Here is a 23,284-nt window from a genome sequence, read left to right on the forward strand (position 1 = left end):
GGTCCTACTCCTCTGCAGCCCCGGGCTCTCCCCGTCCCTGCCTGCTCTGTTCCCACTGAAGTCCTGGTACAGGGAGGAGTGTGACATGAGGGCCGGCTGGCCGGGGCAGTGGCAGCCTCAACAAAGCCGAGAGGGCGCTTTGCAAAGGGAGATGCAAAACAACTGGGAAAACATGCCGGAGGTCACCTCAAGGGCACAAGGCACACAAAAAGAAAGCGGGAGGAGTCGGTGGGACAGTGAAAAGCCCCGAAACGTGAATTCCTGATGGGCACCACCCTCAGATAGCTTATGTCGTTAGAGAGAGAAGTGGGGCGAAAAACAATACAGCAGCAACGCAAATGTAATCTTGGCTTCAGAGACAGTGTCTGACACTCCTGAGCTGTCGACCCACCTCCACAAGGACAGTCACTTCAAGATTCGAGGGTTTTGCTTCACAGCAGAAAGTTCTTCAGTGTCTGAGAAGTCACGCCGTTCTAGGTTCTCTTGGATCTGCACTTGGTAAACTTGGGAAAGTCAGTCGTTCTAACCCGAGGACTCACTCGGGGAAGTCGTAGACGTAAGCCTGCTGATGGATCTCCCGGGACACGCGGACCGGAGCCTGAGCCCCGAACGTCTACATCTCTTCGGAGTTTTGTTGCGACGTCTCCAGTTTCATCTTTTTAGAGGGCGGCCCTCCTTCCAAATCCTTAGGGGAAGAGGAAGGAAAGAGAACAGCAGGTTAACAGGCCAGGAGATCCGTTCAGGGCAGCCGGGAGGTTCAAGGTCAGCCCAGGAAGGAACTGAGGACAGGACCCGATGGCCGGTGAGCATGGATTTCGGGAGGTTCACACACCTGCAGGGAACCTCAAACCCAAACTCCTCCTGGGTCTCCCGAACCGCAAGTTGCCTCGGTCCTGCTTGTCCCGGTCACACTGACCTCCCTCTGTGCCCTCCCCCGGTGCCCCTAAGGTCTCCCTCAGTCCACCCCTCCCGGAGTAGGTGTCCCCTCATTATCCGTCCTCCAACCTGTGAGTAACCGCCAGGGTGATTCTGAAGTTCACGTCTCCGAGCTCCGCGCCTAGACCAGCCTGGCCATGCTAACAATTGCTCCTTGGGGCCCAGCACGGGTGCCCGGCCCAGGCGAGCACTCGGCATTGGTTAAGTGTGCCCAGGTATGTTGCCATGGGGAGAGAGAGGGTCTGTGGTTGTCACCAAATTCCCAAGAGTCCCTGACTCAAAAACAGGTTCAACGGTCGCTCTCCCACCTCCTGCCTTGACGGTCCCACTCCATCTCCAACCTCACCTGTCACTTGAGATCAACTTTTTTTAAAAAAATGGAATTTATTGGGGTGACACTGGTTAATAAAATTATAGAGGGTTCAGGGGTACAATTCTATAAGACATCATCTGTATATTGCATTTGTGTTCACCACCTGAGACCAGTATTTTGTTTGTTTGTTTGTTTTTAATTTCAAAGAGGAAGGGAGAGGGAGAGAAACTTCAACGACGACAGAGAATCATTGATCGGCTGCCTCCTGCACGCCTCCTACTGGGGATCGAACCTGCAACCCAGGCATGTGCCCTGACCAGGAATGGAACCATGACCTCCTGGTTCATAAGTCAACACTCAACCAGTGAGCCACACGGGCCGGGCACCAACTCTTGACTTCGCCCATCCCCTACCTGTTGGGGGTGCTGACATCTTCCTGGGATAAAGGGGGATGATGCCCGGGAGTCCCCCCTTTCTCTCCACACTCCCACACCCAGCCTAACAGCAAGTCCCATCAACTCTATCTCCAAAGACCCTTGAGCCCGCCCGCCTCTCCCTCTGCCTAGCGCCCTGTCCACACCTGAGCTGCCACCAGCTCTCGCCCGAATGACAGCTTCCCTACACAGCCTTCGACACAGCCTAGGAGCTCCTCTCAAAACAGAAATCAGCCCAGCCAATGAGGCCCAGTGGCTGAGCGTGGACCTTAGGAACCAGAGGTTACGGTCCCATTCCCGGTCAGGCTCCATCCCCAGGAGGGGGCGTTTAGGAGGCAGCCGACCAGTGATTCTTTCTCACCATTGATGTTGCTATCGCTCTCTCCCTTCCTCTCTGAAATTAACAAAACTACATTTAAAAGAATAAAAATAAAACAGTAACGGCTAAACTTCCAGATCAAGCTGTTTGCTTCACTGCAACGCTTCCTCCGTCCTGCTCGCAAGCCTGGCAGCCCTGCGGGCGAGGATGCCGTGTGGGCACGAAAACGGTGGAGGGGGCCCCAGTTCAGGACTGGGCCCCTGGGGATGGGAGTGGGGGTGACAGGAAAGACCCCTGTACTGTTCAGACATCGGGGGAGTAGGGGTCAGGCCCCAGCACTCGATGCTCCCCCCCCAACCCCCAGAGAGTGAGTCTGTATTTAAAAATGACCTTCCCTCCACTGAGTTCAAGAGGTCAGCAGACCCCGGCGGACACTGTGGTTTCACAAACTATACAAGAGGCTTTGAAGGTGATTTTTCATCAGTGAGCTCATGGTAGGCCTGAGACCCTGTGACCTGCTTTTCTCAGTTCACATGGTGAGACTATTTCTTCATTCTTCCTCTGTACCTGGGTCAATCGTGCCCGCCCGCCACCCCCACCCTGCCTTTTAATTTTTTTTAAATCTTCGCCCAAGGATATTTTTCCATTGGTTTTTAGGGCCCGGGCCGGGGAGGAGCCTGCAACCAAGGTACATGCCCTTGACAGGGATCAAACCCGGGACTCTTCAGCCCTCAGGCTTCAGATAGAGGAAGGAAGAGGGAGAGAGAGAAACATCAATGATGAATCATTGATCGGCTGCCCCTGCACGCCCTCTACTGGGGATCCAGCCCACGACCCAGGCATGTACCCCAACTGGAATTGAACCCTGAGCTCCTGGTTCATGGGTCGATGCTTAAACATCAAGCCATGCTGGCTGGCTTCAACTGTGCCCTTTTTATTTTTACTTATTTTTTTAAATATATTTTTATTGATTTCAGAGAGGAAGGGAGAGGGGGAGAGAGACAGAAACATCAATGATGAGAAAGAATCATTGATTGGCTGCCTCCTGCACACCCCCTATTGGGGATCGAGCCTGCAACCCAGGCATGTGCCCTTGACTGGAATTGAACCCGGGACCCTCCAGTCCATAGAGAGAGGCTCTATCCACTGAGCCAAACTGGCTAGGGCGGTGCCCTTTTTAACAACTGTATGCCAGACTGTTTTATACGACCCTAGATTTATTTAAATTGATCCCTTTAGACCAGGGGTCCTCAAACTTTTTAAACAGGGGGCCAGTTCACTGTCCCTCAGACCGTTGGAGGGCCGGACTATAGTTAAAAAAAAAACAAAACTATGAACAAATTCCTATGCACACTGCACATATCTTATTTTGAAGTAAAAAAACAAAACGGGAACAAAGACAATATTTGTATTTGCATGTGGCCCGCGGGCCGTAGTTTGAGGACCCCTGCTGTAGACGAACTTCTGCCACTGCAAACATCTTCCATCCACACTCGCTCTAGGCCTCTGGGCGTTTGGAGGGTGTCCTATAGCACGAAGGGGAGGTGCACACCCAAGGGTGCGTAGATGCTCGAGTCTGAGAGGAGCGTCCCCTGGGAAGGCCTGGTTCAAGACTGCACACCATGCAGACCAGGTCCTGCCCTTTCCCTCGTTTCTGCGGCTACGCGTCAGTTCATCCCCAGGTGCTGGAAACGATTCAGCACCGTGGCAACGGTTTTATCCGTTGACGCTGGGATACCACTGAGTCCCCCTTCTTTTAAATGAGCACAGAGGGTTGACAGTGAGAGGCATCACGGTCGCCGAGGCAACACGGAGGCATCTTCTGTGTCCAGCTCCACTGTGTGTTACCCACGTTCTCTCATCTCATCAAACCCCAGCCCCAAGGCAGCTCTGCGACCCCATTTTGGCAGCTGGAGACACTGAAGCTGACGTCTGTGTGTGCTGACAGAGCTGGGACTCGCACCCGGGACGTTTGCTCCTATCCCCCGGGCCACCTGCTTCTGCACCGATTCAGACCAGATTCTGACCAACCGTGATGACCCAGAGAGGAGTCTGGGCATGGGGGGCATGCTCAGTTGCAAAATATTTTCAAAGATTATTTTATCCAGCGCTGAGGATTCTGAAGACTCATCTCCCCAGCGCTAAAGGCAGGTGACTGGATCACTGAGAGCAGGCACTGCTTTTGTGGAAACAAAGTGAGGAAGCTGAGGACCCTTCCTCTTCCTACCCCTGCCCCGTGTCTCGCCCTTCACCGCAGCCCCCGCGCCCAGGGCGGGACACAGCGGGGCGCTCACGAAGGCACGAAAGTTCCAATCATCCAACAAGAAAGGCAAAACAAAATAACAAAACACCTTTCAACGCACCCCCGGCACCCTAACGGGCGCCCGGCCGACCTGGCTGCCCCTCTGAGGCCTGGCCCGGGGTACCTGAGAGATGGAGGGCGTCTCTGCCGCTAGAGCCGCTTCTCCAGATGGCGGCCGTTCGGCTTTCTCTGAGCTGTTCACGGCGTTTTCCACGGAAGACTGCGAGTTCTGCTCGTCAGAAGCATCTGAGGGTAAAGCAAGACGGCAGAAGCTGTTTTCAGACACGTGATTTGCGGGGCCAGATGGAACAATTACTAAAAATACCTGGGAACGGGGTAGTTTGGTGGCTCGGCGGTCTGTCAGGGCTACCGTACGCTGGGAGGGTTGGGGAGACTCTGGCTTATTTTTTAGAGATGCTTTAAGCATCCAGGCCACCTGCAGGCCCTGTAACCTCCAACCCTTTCCTGCACACCCATTACCTGCCAAATGTCCCTAGAGGGCACCTAAAAAAAAAAAAAAAAAAAAAAAGGCAGCTACAGGCTGTGCCGCGTGCAGCCGGCGCCCTCTGCTGGCCACAGCGCGCTCCAACCACCATGGCTGCGGACTCCTCCCTCTTCCCAGCACAGAGCCCGCATTCTCCACCGGGGAGCACACGCAGAGGGGACTGCCCCCTGGTAAACATTTCTCTTAATAATATGGGTATTTTCTTTTTCTGATCGTCAGAGCCATGACTGAGCTTTGCAAGAAGCAGAAAATACAGGAAAAAAAAACCCTAGTTGAAATCGCCAATGATTTCACACCACCCACAGCCACCACCACCTCAGCACCATTTTAGAGGACCTAGTCCCATTTTCCCAGATGTTTGCCCCTGCATGCACATGATGCTCCCCTCTCCCCGAATGGGGCTCACACAGCATTGTGGGAGATTTGCCATGCCTGTAAAAATTCTCTAAGTACAAGAGCATGCAAGATGGCTGCATGGCATTCTGTCACCAATTGCTTATTTCATGAATCCTGTTTCGCCCGTTATTTGGGCTCTTTCTTATGCGTTAGTCTCCCTGCTCCCCAACCACGTCCCTTTAGCAGAAGGAAGGTGCAGGACATAGCAGGTTGTGGTGCGGCTTTGGAGGAAGAGGTGCCTGCTCTGCCTGAAGCTTATTTGGGGCATAAAGCAGGAGAGCTCATGAGAGGGGGAGGGGGTACACAGCACCAACATTCCCCCCCCCCGCCCCCCAGTCCCACTCTGCTGGCTCTCAGGGTCCCAGTAACATGTCACCTGGCTTTTTAAAAGTACACTAAAAGAGCCCGGCAGGTGTGCCTCAGTGGTTGAGCATCAACCTATGAACCAGGAGGTCACAGCTCAATTCCTGGTCAGGGCACATGCCCGGGGCTCGGGCTCGATCCCCAGAAGGGGGCATGCAGGAGGCAGCTGATCAATGACTCTCTACCATCATTGTTCTCTCTCTCTCCCTCTCCCTTCCTCTCTGAAATCAATAAAAATATATATTTAAAAGAAAAAATCCACACTCATGTTATATTTTATTTCATAACTAGAGGCCCAGTGCACAAATTCGTGCAGCTGGGGGGGGGGTCTGGCCAGCCCAGCCCCAATCAGCGGATCGGGGCGGGCCTGTCGGGAGGAGGAGACGGCGGTCAGGGCTGGGCTGGCTGGGGGGAGGGGTCGCAGGTGGTTGGCCGACCAGCCCCACCCCCTATTGGGGTGGGGGGTGATCAGGGGTGGGGCTGGCTGGGGGGTGGGGCTGGGGGCCGATCGGGGTGGTGGGGGCTCATCGGGGGTGGGGCCAGCTGGAGGGAGGGGCTGCAAGAGGTTGGCCGGGGGGCCTTACCCCCAGATGGATCAGGCCGGTTCGCTGGCCACAAGTGGGCATCACAGCGACCGGTCGTTCTGGTTGTTATGGTGTTGCGGTCGCTGGCCTTTTATACATATAGATATGTGTTTGCTTTGGCAAACATTTTCCGTTGTAACTGTCCTCCTCTCCGACCACAGTCCCGCCCTACCCTGTGGAGTGCGCTCTGTGAGTGGAGCGGGGAGCGGGGGCCCAGACGTAGGCGTAGAAACCAGGCAGGAGGCTGGGGCCTGGAGGCACACTGACCCTGGCCTGGCCTGAGCGCTCAGTGTGGGAACGGGCCTTGGAGCTCGGGCGCGTTCATGGGTCGGCACAGCGGCCTGATTCTCTCAGCGGAACGGGACTGGAACTCACCCAGGGGGAATTATTTTCCTGGGGCCTAAATTTAGTCCAGGGAGCTTGAACATTATGTCATTCCCTGAACTCACTCAGCAGTAAACAAGTTCAAAGCAAGGTCGACAGCTGGAGACCAACCGGCTTTGTCCCACAGGCAGCGTGCGCCCACCTGGGGAGGCTGTGTGTGGGGGGAGCTCTGGCAGCCCTTGGCAGTGGGCAGGTGGGCCTGGCCCGCTGTGAGGGTCCCGCCTGAACCACGCTGGGCACCTGGGCAGGACCAGGGGCCGGGGTGGCTGGAAGGGGACCCTGGTGTGGTTCCCACCTGGACCTGGAGAGCTTATGTGGGGGGAGAGTACGGGGGGTGAGGATGGCAGTTATGAAAGCAGGTCTTAACCTGGGATCGGATTCCTGCAATGGGCCCTTTAAAGGGAGATGCAGGCCCTGGCCAGGCAGCTCAGTTGGTTAGAGAAAGCAGGACGGGGAAGCAGCCAGGATGTGGCCCACACCTGGTCCTGCACAGCCCCGCCCTAGTGTCCCCCACCCCCACCCCCGCCCTCCCAATGGCTCACCAGGCCCTTCCTAGCGCCAGGCTCGCCTGGCCGAGCATTCTGCTCTCTCGCTTACTTTCCTGTAGTGACCCGACAAGAGAGGCAACTTCTATTTGTCTCGTCTCATAAACAAGGAAACAGGAAGGCGTGTAGGAGTGGAAACGGTCAGCCCAAGGCCACACAGCTGGCAAGCGCCGGCCCAGATGTGACCAGCTCGTCCTGAGTTCACGCGCCCTGGCTCGTGACCCTGCGGCGGACCGTGGGGGGGGACTCGCCGCCCAGCACCCAGCGAGGAGCGGCTGCACCCCAGGGGCCCAGGAAAGATCAAATTTTAAAAAGTACGGTTTCACCAAAACCGGTTTAGCTCAGTGGATAGAGCGTCGGTCTGCGGACTGAAAGGTCCCAGGTTCGATTCCGGTCAAGGGCATGTACCTGGGTTGCAGGCACATCCCCAGTAGGAGGTGTGCAGGAGGCAGCTGATCAATGTTTCTCTCTCATTGATGTTTCTGACTCTCTCTCCCTCCCTCTCTGTAAAAAAAAAAATAAAATATATTTTTTTAAAAAAAGTACGGTTTCTATTGAGTGGGTATGGCTTTCATTCATATCATCGTAAAGTCAACTCATTTGTAAATCAGGGCCCGTCTATATGTGAACATTTTCATTTAAAGGGGGTCCAGACACCTCAACATAAACAAACACAGACCCATGTAAACACACTTACATGTCCTCCACAGTCAGACCACTTCTTAACGCCTCCTCCACTCCCCCCTGGTGCAGCGCCACCCTCTCTCACCTGGATGATGGCAGCAACCCTGCCCCCCCCCCCCCCCCAGCAAAGTTCACAGTCAAAGTGATCCTTCAGATCTCGGAACGCAAGCTCCCAACGGCTCCCAGAGCACTTGGCATGAAAGTCAGGGTCTTCTAAGTGGCCTTCTGAACCCTGCACACGCCAGGCCCCGCCTCCTCTGGGGTCTCACTGTCTGAGCCACTCGCCCCGCCCGCTCTCCTCCAGCCACACCGAGCATGCACCTGCCTCAGGACCTTTGCACGGGTTCCCTCTGCTCGCAGTGCTCGCCCAGTTGTCCCAGGCAGCTTCCTCCCTCGCCTGATGAGTCTCAAATGCTGGGTGAGGCTTCCCCAGACTAGCGATTTAAAATCACAATATCCCCCATAAAGGGGCCAGACTCCCCATGCCCCTTTCTTACTTTATCATTCTCCAGAACACTTACTTTCCAGATGCTAGATTGTGTGATTTTTAAATTGCCCCCCAAGAACAGGAGCCCCAGGCATCACCCTTCTTCCAGGACCGGTGCATGGCAGGGCCTCCTTAAAGGCCTGTCATCGCCCTGGCTGGTTTGGCTCCGTGGCTAGAGCATCGGCCTGTGGACTGAAGGGTGCCGGGTTCAGTTCTGGTCAAGGGCACATGCCTGGGTTGCAGGCTTAACCCCCCGTGGGGGGCGTGCAGGAGGCAGCCAATCAATGATTCTCTAATTATCAATGTTTCTATTTCTATCTCCCTCTCCCTTCCTCTCTGAAATCAATAAAAATATATTAAAGAAGAAAAAAAAAGACCTGCCATTGCCTGCCTAGACAGAAGGCTTGACTGTCCGGATGGAGAGAGGGCCCTGAGCCCAGCCCCGAGGGCACGTACCTTCGGCCCCAGGGAGCTCCTTGCCCTCGGCCTGGGCCTCGTCGGCCTTGGTGTTGGTGCCCTCGCAGGGCACGGAGGGGTTGGCCTCCGGCGCGGGGCTGGAGTTGCTACTGTTCTCCTGTTTGATGGGGGAGGCGTCCGCTATGGAGCTCTGGTTGCTGTTGTCATCTGGGTGGGGGAACAGAAGCACAGGTGAGCTCCCGCAGCTGCTGGGGACGGCGGGTGGGGGGCTCAGCTTCCCCACGCCTCACTGCCCACAGGACGCTGTCCCAGGCAAGGGGACACTGGCCCCTCCGGAACCTCCGAGCTGGCACACCCAGTGCCCTCCCCCACGGGCTCCGGGAGCTGGGCGGCCCTGTCCCCACGCCTCACTGCCCACAGGACGCTGTCCCAGGCAAGGGGACACTGGCCCCTCCAGAACCTCCGAGCTGGCACACCCAGTGCCCACCCCCACAGGCTCCGAGAGCCCTGTGTTTGGAGGCAGCCAGCACAGAGGCCTGGCACATTTTAAGTCTCTGGGGGCGTCTGAGGCCTGGTTCTGGGTGAGGAGACCAGACATCGTGTGTGCTTGCCTCGGAAGTAACACGGAGGCCGAAGCGCAGTGCATGGGGCGGCGCTGCCGAAATGTTTCATCCGGTCTGATCGCGCCCCTAACTGACTCCCACTTGATCCGAAACAAAAGGGAGAGAAAAGCTACCCCACAAAGTGGGATATTCCACAGCACAGCCAGCCAGGCTCTGCTAGTCAATACCATGAAGGGGGAGAAGGATCAGGGAAGATTATTGTAGATGAAAAAGAAATTTAAGCGCTCTAACAGCTAAACATGATGTGAGAACATTATTTAAATCCTGTGTTGAACGTGCCAGTTGGTAAGAGACGTTTGGGGATGACTGGGGAATTTGAATACAGCCTTAAATCTAAAAGACATTAAGGAATTATTCTTAATTTTGTTAGGGTTGATAATGGTACACCGGGCACACAACATATCAATGTCATTCATTAGTGACGCGTGCTCAAATGTTCAGGTACAGACTTAAGTATCACGATGAAGGGAAATTTACTTTTAAAATGCTCTAGCCCTGGCCAGTGTGGCTCAGTTGGCTGGGTGCAGTCCTGTGCACCAGGAGGTTGCCGGTTCGATTCACAGTCAGGGCATATGTCCAGGTTGCAGGCTCGATCCCCATGTTGGCGGGGGGTGGGGGTGGGGGGAAAGGGGGCGTGAAAGAGGTAGGTGATTGATGGTTCTCTCTCCCTTCCTCTCTCTCTAAAATCAATTTAAAAATTAAAAAAAGAAATGCTCTAGCACAAGCTACATACCATTTTCAGAATTTCCTAAACTTTACTCTCAAGAGCTGTGCATTTTTGATATGCACATTGCATTTCAATCAGAAAAACGTTAACACATTTTTAACAACAGAAGAGGCAGAAATGTCATATGTCATTGGAAATCTAGGTGGTGGGTATATGGGGATGATTAGCAGTACTACTCTCTCCATTCTTCTCTCTTATGAAATTTTTCACAATAAAAAGAAAAGCATAACCAATGGACATAAGACACTGGGGGGTAGGGGAGGCCAGGGGATTGTCAAGGGCGGGAAAAAAGGAGACATATGTAATACTCTTTGTCATACTTTAAGCAATAAAACAATTTTTTAAAAAAAAAACAAGAAAAGGAAAGAAAGTTAATTGGGCGATGACATTGGTGGTTGAGCTGGTGGCAGACCTGGGGGTCCCGGGGCACATACACCCTTGCTTTGGATCCCCTTTCATGGGCACAGAGAGTCACCTTAAACTGCAGCTTTCAAGCAGTGATTTAAAAAACACGACTACAATCGCACGCTGCTTTTCTGGGCCGTGCCGAACACCTGGGACCAAGGCCATTTTTGTAAAAATTCGAGAGGGGAGATCCATTCGCCCGGGGCACCGACGACATGTCGGGCAGGAGGGGACCCCAGGGGGAGCCCTGGGGACATTCTGTCTTGATCTGGGCTAGCTCCATGGGCGAGTGCAGTTTGTGAGCGTTCCACGGAGCCACAGGCTTGGGATGTGTGTCCCTCCTCTCGGATAAAAAAGGAGCCCTAACTGGTTTGGCTCAGCGGATAGAGCGTCGGCCTGCGGACTCAAGGGTCCCAGGTTCGATTCCGGTCAAGGGCATGTACCTTGGTTGCGGGCACGTCCCCAGTAGGGGTGTGCAGGAGGCAGCTGATCGATGTTTCTCTCTCATCAATGTTTCTAACTCTCTATCCCTCTCCCTTCCTCTCTGTAAAAAATCAATAAAATATATATTTTTTAAAAAAATAAAAATAAATGAAAAGGCAAAAGGAGACATAAATGCCAGCGACGTCAAGACCACGGCAGACTGGCTAACGCGCGTCTCCCGCCTGGAAATGCTCGGTGGGACGCTGGTGACAAGCTTTGAAATAAGACAGCGAAGGAAGGAAGGCCGTCGATGTGGATTTACACGAAGCCAGAAACCCAGGGTGGAGCTTCCCAGTAGCCAAAGCGAAACAGGAAATACAACACAGCCATCTGTGCAGTAAGCCAGGCCTCGGAGGCAAAAAGAACATCTCCTGTGAGATTTCTGTCACTGGGTGAGAAGAAGGTCTTGACTTTATGTTCCTGGGCTTGCGGGGCTTGGAAAAGGAGTTCCTTCTCCTCCACTGAGCCTTTTCCTTGGCACAGAGGCCCAGGCCTGCCCGGCCCTCCTACCCCTTTGCCTGGAATGTGAACGAACCTGCTGGTGAAACAAAATACGACTGAGCTGCTTGGGCCCAGGGACCTGGCAGGAGAGGGCGGGCGGCGGGGGGCTCACCGTGCATGTCCATCATCCCCGGGGAGGAGCTGTTCTCCGGCGTGGTCACCTCCGAGCCACACTTCTCGTCTTTGCCCTTTTTCTTGTTCTTGTTTTTCTGGAGGAGGAAACGGAGCAGAAACGGAGTCACCAGGTCGCGTGTGTACGGGCAGGAGCGAGACGTGGAGGGTGCCATGAATGACTCCCCTTGGAGCCCCCAGGTCCCTGGAGGGCTCTCCTTGGCCTGCATTTGAACATGTCCCGTGAGGGGCCTCCCCTGCTTTGGAATCAGAGCCCTGCAGCAGGGGGTTTCTGGGGCTGGGATAAACACCCCCAGTGTCTGTGGGGCCAGCACCAACAGGCACGCAAACACCCTGGCTGGCGGGGGTCTCCTCTTCCTTCAGGGGGAGCGTCTGGGGGCCAGGCATGGTTACCCTCCCAGGGCAGGTACACTGATGCCAGGGGAGCCATGGGAAAACACAGATCTCACACACTCCCACTGTGGCCAGGCCCCAGGGCGGCCTCTCTCGGGCACAGAGGGAGACGAGGGGAGGAGGGCCAGGGGAGGGGGTGCTTTTGCGTGGGGTTCCACTTTTAAACCCGGAATGCAACAGTGTCGGAAGCGCCGTGTCCATCGGTAAGAGGCTCGTTAAATAAATGACCGTGCGTTCGTTCAGTGTCATGTGATGCAACAATTACAGAGCCAGGCGGCTCTTCATTTAATAACGGGAAACGATCTACGAAAATGCCAACACTGAACACATTTCAGTGTCTCCAGGACGTTTTTATATAAGAGGTGCGGGGTGGACTGCTGCCATTAACGGTGAAGGACAGAACAAGGACGTGAGCTGAGTGGGGTGGGGTCGTGCGCAGGGAAGGGAAACAATTTATAAAAAGACACACAGGAAAGCCCTGGCCAGGGAGCTCGGCTGGTTGGAGTGTCGGCCCACACACCGAAAGCTGACAGGCTCGATTCCTGGTCAGGGCACACGCCGAGGTTGTGAGTTCCATCCCCAGTTGGGGTGTGTACGGGAGGCAACCAATTGGTGTTTCTCTCTCCCTCCCTTCCTCTTTCTCTAAAATAATAATAAATAAATAAAAACCCCACACACATGTCCTCGGGTAAGGATTTAAAAAAAAAAGATACACAGACACCCCAGGACCTGGACATTACTGCTTCGTTGCAGGAATGAGGGAACTAAGGCCCAGCGAGGTGGGGTCCCCTGTCCAACATCACGGGTTCATCGGGGGTGCTCTGTGCCCAGCTGGAGCCGCCCCGTCCTCCCAACAGCCTGGATGTTGTGTTTTCTCCTTGATCGCGATCCATTTGGCACTTCCCTGATGTCTGTTCCGTGCTGTTCTATAATTATCCCCCGCCCCCCCCCCCTCGAGATTATAAATTCCTTGAGAGCAGGGACCACGTCTTCTCAAAGGCAACGGTGTTTATACAACACCTGACGGTGTGCAAGGCACAGGCGACGGCAGAGCCAGGGCTGCCTCTGAGGAGCCTGGTCACACCGCGTCTCCCTCCGGAGCGGCCAGCGCCAAATGCCGCAGTGGTCTAGGTCTCGGGGCCGCTGGGGAAGGCAGCTCTGGTGGTTCCTCGAACCCAGACCAGACAGAACCAGAAGTGACAAGCACCCATGTTCTCAGCCCAGCGCCCCTCCCCCCTGGAGACTCAAGGCTGGTAACCAAAGACAGCGGCTTTCAACCAGCCTTTCTGGCCCCCTCTAAACCTGCCAATCATGATCCTGTCACCTCCAGGAGCAAATGAAACCAGGCGGCTCCGTGTGAGCCACCTTCCTGGAGGTGGGGCCAATCACAAGAACGGGAAAGGCACTCCAGGCAGGAGGAACAGCCCCTGCAAAGGCCTGGAGGTGGGACAGTTCAGGATTTTGACTGGGAACTAGAGTAGCTGACCTGGGGTCTTTGGGAGCCCCTGGTCTCAGAGCCTCTAAGCTGAAAAACTGCCGGGAGGGGTTGTCATCATCCCTCCCTCCCTAAAATCAAGCACAGCCGCTGGGGCTCCCCCTGGTGGGCAGAGTCACCACCCCTCCTGGAGCAAAACTCGGGGGTGAGAACAAAAGGGTCTCCAGGGGTGGAGAGAGCATGGACCCCGGAGTCAAGACGGACGTGACCCTTGCTGTGTGACTCTGGGGAAATGGCTTCCCCTCTCTGAGCCCGTGTCCTCACTGGTACAGAGAAGACAGAGATCAACTCCACAGACTCAGCATGAGAAATAAAAGAGGTAATACCCAGTCTATAGTCAGGTGCTACAATGATGGGGAGCATCCGCCTGTCTGTGGGTACCCCTACGGCAGCCCCCTCATCATGGTGGCCGGGTCCCTGGGGAAGGGGTACCTCTGCACTGAGGTACCGTGGGGCTCTCTGCCCAAGAGGTGACATGAGGGGATATTCAGAGGACGGGCCTCATACTCACATCGTCAACCTTTGGCTCCGTCACAGGGACCCACTTGTAGATTCGCAGGGATGTGTCACCCACGGTCACCCACTTCTTCTCCCTGCGGAGGAGGAGGAAGAGCCCGTTACCAGGGGCTCTGGGGCAGGGCCCTGCTCCCCGCTTGTGGGGCCCTGACCGCACTCCCTCGGGGCAGCTGTGATGCGGTGGCCGCTCGGGGTTAAGGGGACAAGCGCGAGGTCATACAGATGTGGCTTGTATCCCATCTCGGCTGCTCACTGGGTCCCTGGGCAGGTCCCTCCCCGATCTGAGCCTCCGTGTCTCCATCTGCTAGACCCCGTCTGGTTGTCAGGCTCTCCAGGCTGCGTGAGGGCTCCCTCAGACTGTGTGTGTTCAAGGCTTCGATGCCTGGAAGGAAGTGCTTGGCAAGGCTGGGAGGCGGGAGAGCGGCTGCCATGAGGATGACTCCCCTGGACAAGGGGAACTGGGCCCCAGGTCCCTCCAGCTCCCCCCCCCCCCCCCCCCAGAGCCAGCAAGCTGAGCCAGCCAAGCCCCTCTGGGCCACAGGGAGGGCTTCAGGCCAGCCAGGTGTTTCCTCCTGGGGGTGGGGTCTGAGGTCGGGGGCAGCAGAGCAGGGGCACACAGCTGGACTAACCACCCCTCGCTCTGCCCTCTGGAGCAGCAGAGGGGGCAGGAGAGCAGGGGCAAACCCCAAGGGCAGGCCCCAAGCGCCGATACCGAGGGTCATAACAGGGAAGCCCAGCCTGGACCGTGGGCAGCAGCTGGTTGGAGAAATGCCCCGAGCCTCCCGCTGCTCCGTCCTGAGCCTGGCAGGTGCTTCGGGGCCTTGTCTCCGAAGGCCCCCGTCTGCACAGCTGCCCCTACCCCTGCCCGGCCGCATCCTAAACTCCTGGGGGACAGTGTCCGGGGCCCCTGCTGCCAGAGGCGGGCGTATGAGTGAAGAGGAGAAAATCGCCAGCCACTAGGGGGAAGAGGGGTCGCCGGTCTTCACGAAAGATAGTAACGACCCCCCTCTCCTCCCCAGCACTCTGCTCCAAGCCATTGTCATTCTTAAATTATTTTTCCACCTTGACCCCCTGCAGTCCATAAGCCAGGTCGTATCCCTTCCTGCCCCAAACCCCGGGAATGACCCGTCGGAGGGAGAGCTGGGATTCGAACCCGGGCACCATCTCGGGAGAAGTGGGAGGCTGGGGCCAGATGTACACCTGGAACAGGTGGCGTAGTTGCCAGGACCCTCAGCAATTCCGGTGACAAGGTTCCGCCAGAACCGAGGACTGTGCATGGGTGGGCACCTCTGTCCGTGGGCTGTCTAGCACCTTCTCCAACCTCCCTGCCCAGGTCTGTCTTGGGCCTTCCCCTCCATGTGGGGTGGGGGGACCTCACGTCACAGCCACCAGGCGCCCCCTTCACCACAGGGGGTTCTGGGTGCCCGAGCAACTCAAAACCACCTCCCCCAAACCACAGACACCTCTGCCCCCCACACTGTGGTGCGCGGGCCCCGCCGTTCCCTCTGGAGGGAGCGAGGGACCGTTTTACTATCAGACGAGTGACCTTTCTGGTATGTTTTCTGTGCTAAGCACGGGACACACTTGCTCTACTCCTCCCATAACCTTGTGTGGCAAGAACGGTCACCTTCCCCAGGTGGCGGGTAAAGAAATGGAGGCGTTCTCCCCAGAGCCGGTACTCAAACGCCTCCCTGGGGGCAGGATGGACCCTCCTCAGTCTGAGTCTTCCCCCACCTCCATCCTGAATAATCAGGAGGTGCCAGGAAGGGACAGGGGCGTTCCAAGAAACAGTCTCAGTGACAAAGCAGCAATCACAATAGCCATTGTGTGCCCAGGCCTCGTGCCAAGCCTTTTGTTTACATGCCCTCTCTCCCAGACATCGCCGGCAGGCCTATGAGAGGGCGACTACTATCACCCCACTTTACAGACGGGGAGACGGGCGGTCCGGAGCGGTGATACCACTAGTTCATAGTCACGTAGCCAGTCAATGGCAGAACCAGGACTGGACACAGGCTGTGACCCCAGAGGCCACCTTCCGTGCTTCTGTCTCCCGTGAAAAATGAAGAATCCATTCCACAGAGCACATCAGCAACAGATGCCAGGCAGAAGTGCCAACTGCTGGTACCTGTGCACATGACCAACGGCACTCACCGCTCACAAGCCCTCAACTGGCTGCCTGGGTCTGGGCTCCAGTAGGACTGCAAATCCACAGTTTGATCGTGTTAAAAACAATAACGAAAACACACAGCCGGTGTGGCTCAATGGCTGAGCACTGACCTATGAACCAGGAGGTCATGGTTTGATACCCAGTCAGGGCACATCCCGGGGTTACAGGCTCCCTTCCCAGTAGGGGGCGTGCAAGAGGAAGCTGATCAATGATTCTCTCATCGTTGATGTTTCTCTCTCTCTCTCCCCCACTCCTTTTTCTCTCAAGTCACTAGAAAAAAAAATTTTTTTTTAAAGGAATTGACTTGTAACACACAAGACACCTTTCAGATCTGGCCCCAGGAAAAGCCAGCCAACAGCCATGACCACCCTGGACCAGATCTGGGTTTGCCGGCCACACAACAGTGGAGATGAATCTTGGCAATGGCAGGTGCTTCTCAGAGAGGTCACAGGCCCTACAGGTGATGAGCTCAACACAACCAGGTGTCCCGATGCCCCAGCTGGCGACCCTTGGCCCGAGTCCCCAGGTCCCTGTGCTCCAGCTGCATTTCTAGGTGTGGACTCTGAGGGGCTACGGGACACAGGGTAGAGAGTTAAAGCCCGACCTCAGGCCTGCCATTCGGCCAGCGGCCAGCCAGGCAGAGACGGGGCCCTGGAGCTCAGGTGTGAGTCACTGAGCGAGGACCAGGGATGACGAGCAGGGATCTCATGGGCATGTTGCGTGAGCTCCGAGGGTCTCATCAAGCGGGTGGCTGGACAGCGCCGTGGGAAACACACCACATGGGCGCAGAGGAGCAGCGGAGCTCCCACTGCCGCCCCCAAACCCATCACCCCGGGCACACGGCCCCACCCCAATGAGGGTTCTAAGCTGTAGTCGTTACCTTACATCTCGGGTGGCAAATGAGTGGCCGACAGGCCGTTCTGTCCGGCCTGCACAGTGCTTTTAAAAATGTGAATCAGTTTGCCAAACTTTACAAAAAAGCAAAAGAAAAAAGTCAGACAACATAGAAATCCAGACTCCTGGCTACTCTCAAAAACATGATCTGATCACAAGGGGCCCACACACCCTCTTCCCCAGGGTCTGAGGCTCCCTCAGATCCCCCAGCTCTCCCCACCTGTAGACACCGGGCCCACCCCAACCTTGCCATGAAGCTGCCCCTGGGCGCACCGAACCCTCGTGCCTTGATGGCTCCCGGTAACCACATGCTTAAGGATCTGTCTTCCACCTCAGACTTGGGCTCCTGGGTTTAAAGACTAAGTGAGGTCCTAGCTATAGAAGCAGAGCCCCTCTTCAGCACGGGCTCCTATATAAACTACAAGTACCCACCCAGAATCTCCGGCCAAGGCCAATTTCCAATGTTCTCCCAGGACCAGTTCCACGGGCAAGACTATCTTGGGGTCACTTGGCTCCCTCAGTGAGAGCTCTAAAACCCTCACTTTGTGTTCATTTCCCAGGGCTGGTCCTCGATGCCTTGGGAGGCCTGGCTGACGGCTGCCCTTACCTTCACTGGGCTGAGAGTCACTTGGCCTGCCCTGTGTCTGGCAGGAGGGCACCCTCCCGGGTTCCGAGGTGAGGCCCTAGGCTCCCCACCCCAACCCCCTCAGGGACAATGGGAAATCCTTGGGAACAGGCCTGTCTCTGTCGACCACAAGACACTGAGGGACCCTCAGACCAAAGGCCCAGGGGGTCCCCAGCCTAAGCCTACTTCTCAGCCCAAGCCTTTGCCTCCTGCTCTTCTCCACCACACCAGGCCTCCTCACCTGGCCGAGTTTCCGGAAAGGGCCCCCCCACACACACACATTGTCCTTCCCTCAGCCTTCTCTGGCTGCCTCACACTCTACCCGCCTGCCCTGCTGGGGCACCAGACAGGAAGGAGAGGCTCAGCAGCTCCGGACAGGCTGGTCACGGCTGGTGGCTGGCTTTTGTGGGGACAGGGGTGGGGGTGGGGGCAGGGGAGGGCTGGCAGAGGGGCCTGGGTGGGGTTCCTGGGGCTGGGGAGAAACACCACCCTAGGCTTCCACGCTGACTGGCATGCCAGACGTGACCACCTTTATCCTCTGGGTAAAATACAGACTGCTGAACCGCATTTGAATTTCAGATAAACAATGAATAATCGTTTTTGTATAAGTATGGCCCAAAAGAGTGCACGGGACATACTTACGATGCAGAGAAATACTTTAAAAAGTTATTTTTGTTGTTTACCTGAAATTTAAATTTAACTCAGTGTCCATGAATTTATTTGCTAAATCTGGCAACCCAGCCTCCCAGCCAGCAGTGACTGCATGGTAGGTGGCCACGCAGTTAATAAACAACCCAAAGGCTGCAGGACGGACAGACGGGAAGACCCATCCTAAAGGCAGCGTGAAGGTGAGATTCGGCTTCTCCAGGCAGGGGAAACCCAAGACATAAGGCAAAGTTTTGTATGTTGTTTTTTTGTTTGTTTGTTTTTGCTTAGAAGGGGCAGGAAAAAAAGAAAGAAAAAAATCAGCAAAATGTAAGTTTCTGTGGAGCCCACCTTACCATAAAGACAACATTTAATGGCGGCTCCTGTGTACAGGGACGAGTGCTGGTAGAAACATGATCTTATTTTTTTGGGGGGGGGGGGTAGGGGGAGGAGGGGAACAGGACCCCAAAGCCATGGTTAGAGAAGTTACCTGGTTTATCTAAGGCCAAACAGAAAGTGAACTGGCTGCTGGGCCCTGGGGTCCCAAAGCCTGAGGTCTTTAGAGGACATGACAAGTTGTTTCCCAAAAGGAGGGAGGAGATCCGTTCTCCTCCCCTCCCCGCAAACACAGGCCTGGCCCTCAGTGGGGCCCGCGGGGTGGAAAACCCCATCCTTCCATCTGCCCTCCCTGCAGAGCAGGTGGGAGGCGGCCGGGCAGGAGCAGCTGTCTGGGTGCAAGGCCTCTGCCTCACTGGGAACCTGGGGCGGAGGCCCCACCACGCCTCCTGGAGCAGGGACTGTGGGGTCGCTTGCCCCCAGCCCCTTGCTCAGCTCCAGGCCCAGACACCCGTCCGTCTTCTTTGCCCAGGAGCTCAGGGGACCACTCCAGCCTTCCCTCTGGGAATCCCACCGGGGAAGGGGCCGTGTGGGCTTGCTCTCCTGTGTGTGTTTTGGCCTGCAGCTGTTTCTGCCATGTTTAAATGGCTCCAGTCGGCCTGGGGGGTGCCGGGCGCGCTAGGGGAGCTCCCACGGCTCGGAGGACTTGGATCTCAACTTTGGAAAGCCTCCCCTTCTCACGGTTCTGAAAATTCTTTGTCCCACTGGAGCCAAACCCAGCCCTCCGCCGGGCATCCGGCCATCTGCAGACAGCCCTTTCCATAGGAGGCCCGCGAGCACGTGGACCTTATTGATTTTCCTCTTGCCTTTTTTGTTGGGGTTGACTCGGAAAGGACAGCTAACTTGCGACCCGGCGAGACTGGATCCTCGCCCCCTGTGGTTTTTAGAGACCGAGGCGTTACTTAAGAAATGACACCCCTAAACATAAACACAGCCCGCCAAGGGGGGTGGGGGTGGGGGAGCGGGTGGGGGTGGGGCAACCAATTCTCATGCTTTAAATAAAGGGTCCGGACCAGCCCGCCGGCGCTGACACGTGAGAGCATCGCGGCCGCTCCTCTCCCTCCCTGACCCTGGTGGAGCCGTGGGAAAAAAAATAATGAAGTTGAAATCCGGGAGCTGCGAGTTTTCAACAAGTCCGCCTCGACCCGGCGACCTGGGCGCCCCAGGCCCGGCCCGAGGGCCGGTTCCGAGTCCGACCCCCCAGACGCCGAACAAGCGTTCAGTCTGTTCAGTACAACGAGGCTCAGCCGGACTCTCTCTCGCGAGCCGCAGAAACACGCGCGGCCAACCCCGGTCCCTGGTCCCCGCGCTCGGAGAACAAAACAACGGCTCCCTCCGCAAAACAAACACGAGCTGCTGGTTTGGGGGAGGCAGACGCGGCCCAGGACCGGTTTCTGGCAAAAAAAACACACACACCACATTCGCTCGCCCAAGCCCCGCGCCTGGGTGCCGAGCGGAGAGGGTGTAGGGGTGCCCCGCGCTCCGGGCCCCGCGGCGCCCCCTCCTCGCGCTCGCCCCCATCTTGCTTCCCCGCCAAGAGCCCTCGCTCCAGGCAGCCCAAAGCGCTAAATTTAAACGGCTCGCGCTCTGCAAACTCCGCAGACTCGAGGGCGCCGGGCCTGGGAGGCGGGGAGCGGGCGAGCGAGCGAGCCAGCCGGAGAGGGAGCGAGGGAGGGAGGCCCGGCGCGGGCAAGGGCGCGGGGGCCGGCGCTGCGCCGCCCGGGGCGCGCGGGGAGGAGACGGAGACGGCGGCGGCCCGCTCGGCGCTGCACAATGGAGCTCGCGCTCTCCCCTCCGCCGCCGGCATCGCGGCTCCGGCGCGCGGGAAGCCGCTTTCATGTGACTCGCACAAAACGAAATGGCTTCTGGGGCCGGCCCCGAGCTCCCCTCCCGGGAGCCGAGCGCCGCGGCGGGGACTGCCCGCTGCTCGGCCGCCGGCCCGGGGAGCCCCCGCCTCCGGGCTGCCGCCGCCGCCACCGCCGCGCCAGGTGGGCGACCGGCGCGAGCGCACCTGGGCAGCGGCCGCGGCCCCCGCCTAGCGCAGGTGACCCGGCTCGCGCGCCGCCCGCCCCCTCCCAGTCCCGGGCCGCGGGCGGTCGGGGCGCAGCGCCCGCCGGCTTTTTGTATGTGGTCGGGGGTCGCGCGGCCGCGGCGCCGAGCGGCGCCTCCGCTTACCATTTGCGCACTTTCTCGATAGCCGCCATGACCCTCTTGATATCATCTTTGGCCCGACTCCTGGTCTCGGCTCGAACTGACCTGCCCGACATGGTTCTGGCGGGGAGAGAGAGGCTGCGAGCGCGCCGCCCGGTCCTGCTCGCGCTCCGCGGCGGCCACACTCGCGCCCGCCCGCCCGCCCGCCGCTCACTCACTCTCACACACACACACTCTCTCTCGCACACTCACGCACACTCACACACTCACACTCACTCACACACACATACACACACACACATATACATACACACACAACACACACACAAAGCCGGGGCCACCGCGCGCCCGGGCCCAGTGCGCAAGCGCCGGGCGGCAGCTGCACCGAGCAGGGGGAGCAGCGCCGCCGCGGCCGCCAGCAGTGCGGCCTCCGGGCGCCGCCGTCGCCGGGCCGCCAGCCTCCTACCCACTCCGGGGAGGCGGCGAGGGGCGCCCGGCGACCCGACGGGGGTGGGGGCGGGAGCGCGGACACTCACCCCGAGGCCGCGGGTTCCCCGGGGGAGGGCGGGCCAGCCGCGGAGGGGGCGCGTTCCTTGGGAGCCAGCCTGGCGGCCCGTCCGCCGCCCGGGGTTTGCGGGTTTGCGGCAGCGGGTGCAATAACGCAAGTTTCCTGCGGGGCTCTCGACTTCGCGGAGTTGCAGGCAGCGATCGGAGTTGCAGGCAGCGGTCGGGGACGCGAGGTGATCCTGGAAAGAGTGGAGAAACGCTCTGCCCCGCGTAAACACGCGCGCTAGGACGTCGCTTCCCTTTCCTGCGTCCTTTTGGAAAACTGGGGTCAGAGGAAAGGTGCCTGGGGCGGGGCAGACACTCGCCCCTGCTTATTCAACGGCTTCCAGCTGGGAAAGTTCAATGACGATCCGCATTTTGGAGGGCGCTTGAGCTTGTTTCTTCCCCGTCCTGCCCCAGGGTAGTTCTGGGGAGGAATCTGCAGTTACCAGGACAACCCAGGTGCCACATCTTTGTTCAGGTGCAGCTAAACCGATTTGACCAGAGATAATTCACGCCCAGATGGATGCTGGGGAAAGTGGGAGTGACCCTGCCAGCAAGCTCGGGGTCTTGGAGATAAACTATTCCAGTACCTGGGGAAACTAAGTCACCGGGAAGTTCAAGGTCATAGCCATATGTTAGATCTTTGGCTCCCACTCACTCTGGAACCAATCAGTTTGCCCTGATTGGTTTTGATTTGGGGCAGATGAGCTACCGGCTAACGGGCTGAGGGACTGCAGTGCAGGCCTTTTTCTAGGCATGTCTTTCTACCATTCTGAACCTCAAGTTCCTAATGTGAAAAGTGAATAGAACACCAGCCTGAGACTCATTCTGAGGACATTCCTAACAGCAAGTCCTAATGTAGAGGTCTCATATTGCCAGCCCTGACCTCACATGCAGAGGTCAGGTCAGCAGATAGGTGCTTAGGCCCACACAGAACTGCTATATATATATATATGGACTAGAGGCCCGGTGCACAAAATTCGTGCACGGAGGCAGGGGGAGAAGGGTCCCTCAGCCCGGCCTGCACCCTCTCGCAATCCGAGACCACTGGCTCCTAACCACTAGCCTGCCTGCCTCATCACCCCTAACCACTCGCCTGCCTGCCTGATCACACCTAATCACTCACCTGTCTGCCTGATCACCCCTAGCCACTCGCCTGCCTGCCTGCCTGCCTGATTGCCCCTAACCACTCGCCTGCCTGCCTGATCACCCCTAACTGCCTCTGCCTCGGCCCCCACCACAGTGGCTTCGTCTGGAAGGTCCTTCAGCTATCTGGCCTAATTAGCATATTATGCTTTTATTATTATAGAAGATAGCACATCAGAAATCCAAATACCAATGGATTAATGCATGTATCTATTCAGCCGTTGAAAAAGGAGTGAAGTACTGACCCATGCCACAGCGTGAATGAACTTTGGAAACATGCTAAGTGAAAGAAGCCAGACACGATAGGACAAAGACTGCATGATTCCACTCACAGGAGATATATCCACTAGACAAAGCCACGGAGACAGACAACAGATTGGTGGTTGCCAGGGGCCACGGGAGTGGGGCGTGACTTCCAGTGGATACGGGGTTTCCTTTGGGGGTGATGAGGAAGTCCTGGATGAGAAGGTTCCAGTGGTGGTTGCTGCACACACTGTGAATGTACCTAATGCCACTGAACTGTACACTTTAAAATGCTTACCTCTCACAACGGTCCATTTACTACAACAAAAAGCAACCCAAATATCCACCTAACACCTACATAATTCGATTAACCAATGTCATCCCAATAAATTTAATAAAAAAGAAAAAACTTTTTTTTTGAACATGGAGCCTTTTCTAGAAATAGCAGAAGATGTACAATCTGGGCCCCCAGTGCCAGTGGCCACGACCACTAGGAGCCGAGGAGCCCTGTGCCCTCAGAGCTC

The 23,284-nt window shown here is 56.9% G+C and overlaps 1 protein-coding gene across 1 annotated transcript; it reads right to left on the reverse strand.

Annotated features, from left to right (window-relative positions):
• Positions 1-322: 322 nt before the first annotated feature.
• On the reverse strand, positions 323-21,602 carry BCL7A (BAF chromatin remodeling complex subunit BCL7A). The gene is made up of 7 exons (XM_036353880.1): positions 21,359-21,602; positions 20,847-20,942; positions 13,940-14,021; positions 11,521-11,617; positions 8,709-8,876; positions 4,429-4,550; positions 323-685 (listed from the first exon to the last, which is right to left on the reverse strand). The coding sequence occupies exons 2-7, from the start codon at positions 20,936-20,938 to the stop codon at positions 614-616; spliced, it is 633 nt and encodes a 210-aa protein (XP_036209773.1). The 5' UTR covers positions 20,939-20,942; positions 21,359-21,602; the 3' UTR covers positions 323-613.
• Positions 21,603-23,284: the final 1,682 nt, after the last annotated feature.

Source organism: Myotis myotis, unplaced genomic scaffold (assembly GCF_014108235.1).
Source record: "Myotis myotis isolate mMyoMyo1 unplaced genomic scaffold, mMyoMyo1.p scaffold_m19_p_20, whole genome shotgun sequence".
Taxonomy (NCBI): Eukaryota; Metazoa; Chordata; class Mammalia; order Chiroptera; family Vespertilionidae; genus Myotis; species Myotis myotis.

Bases quoted from the DNA above. Each gene is read 5' to 3' on its own strand.
- BCL7A (XM_036353880.1), bottom strand. From the start codon at position 20,938: ATGTCGGGCAGGTCAGTTCGAGCCGAGACCAGGAGTCGGGCCAAAGAT. The intron at 8,877-11,520 runs GTGAGCCCCCCG...TCCCCCACCCAG, and splicing joins GGGGATGATGGACATGCACG to ATGACAACAGCAACCAGAGC. The intron at 4,551-8,708 runs GTACGTGCCCTC...CTTTACCCTCAG, and splicing joins GGAGCTCCCTGGGGCCGAAG to ATGCTTCTGACGAGCAGAAC.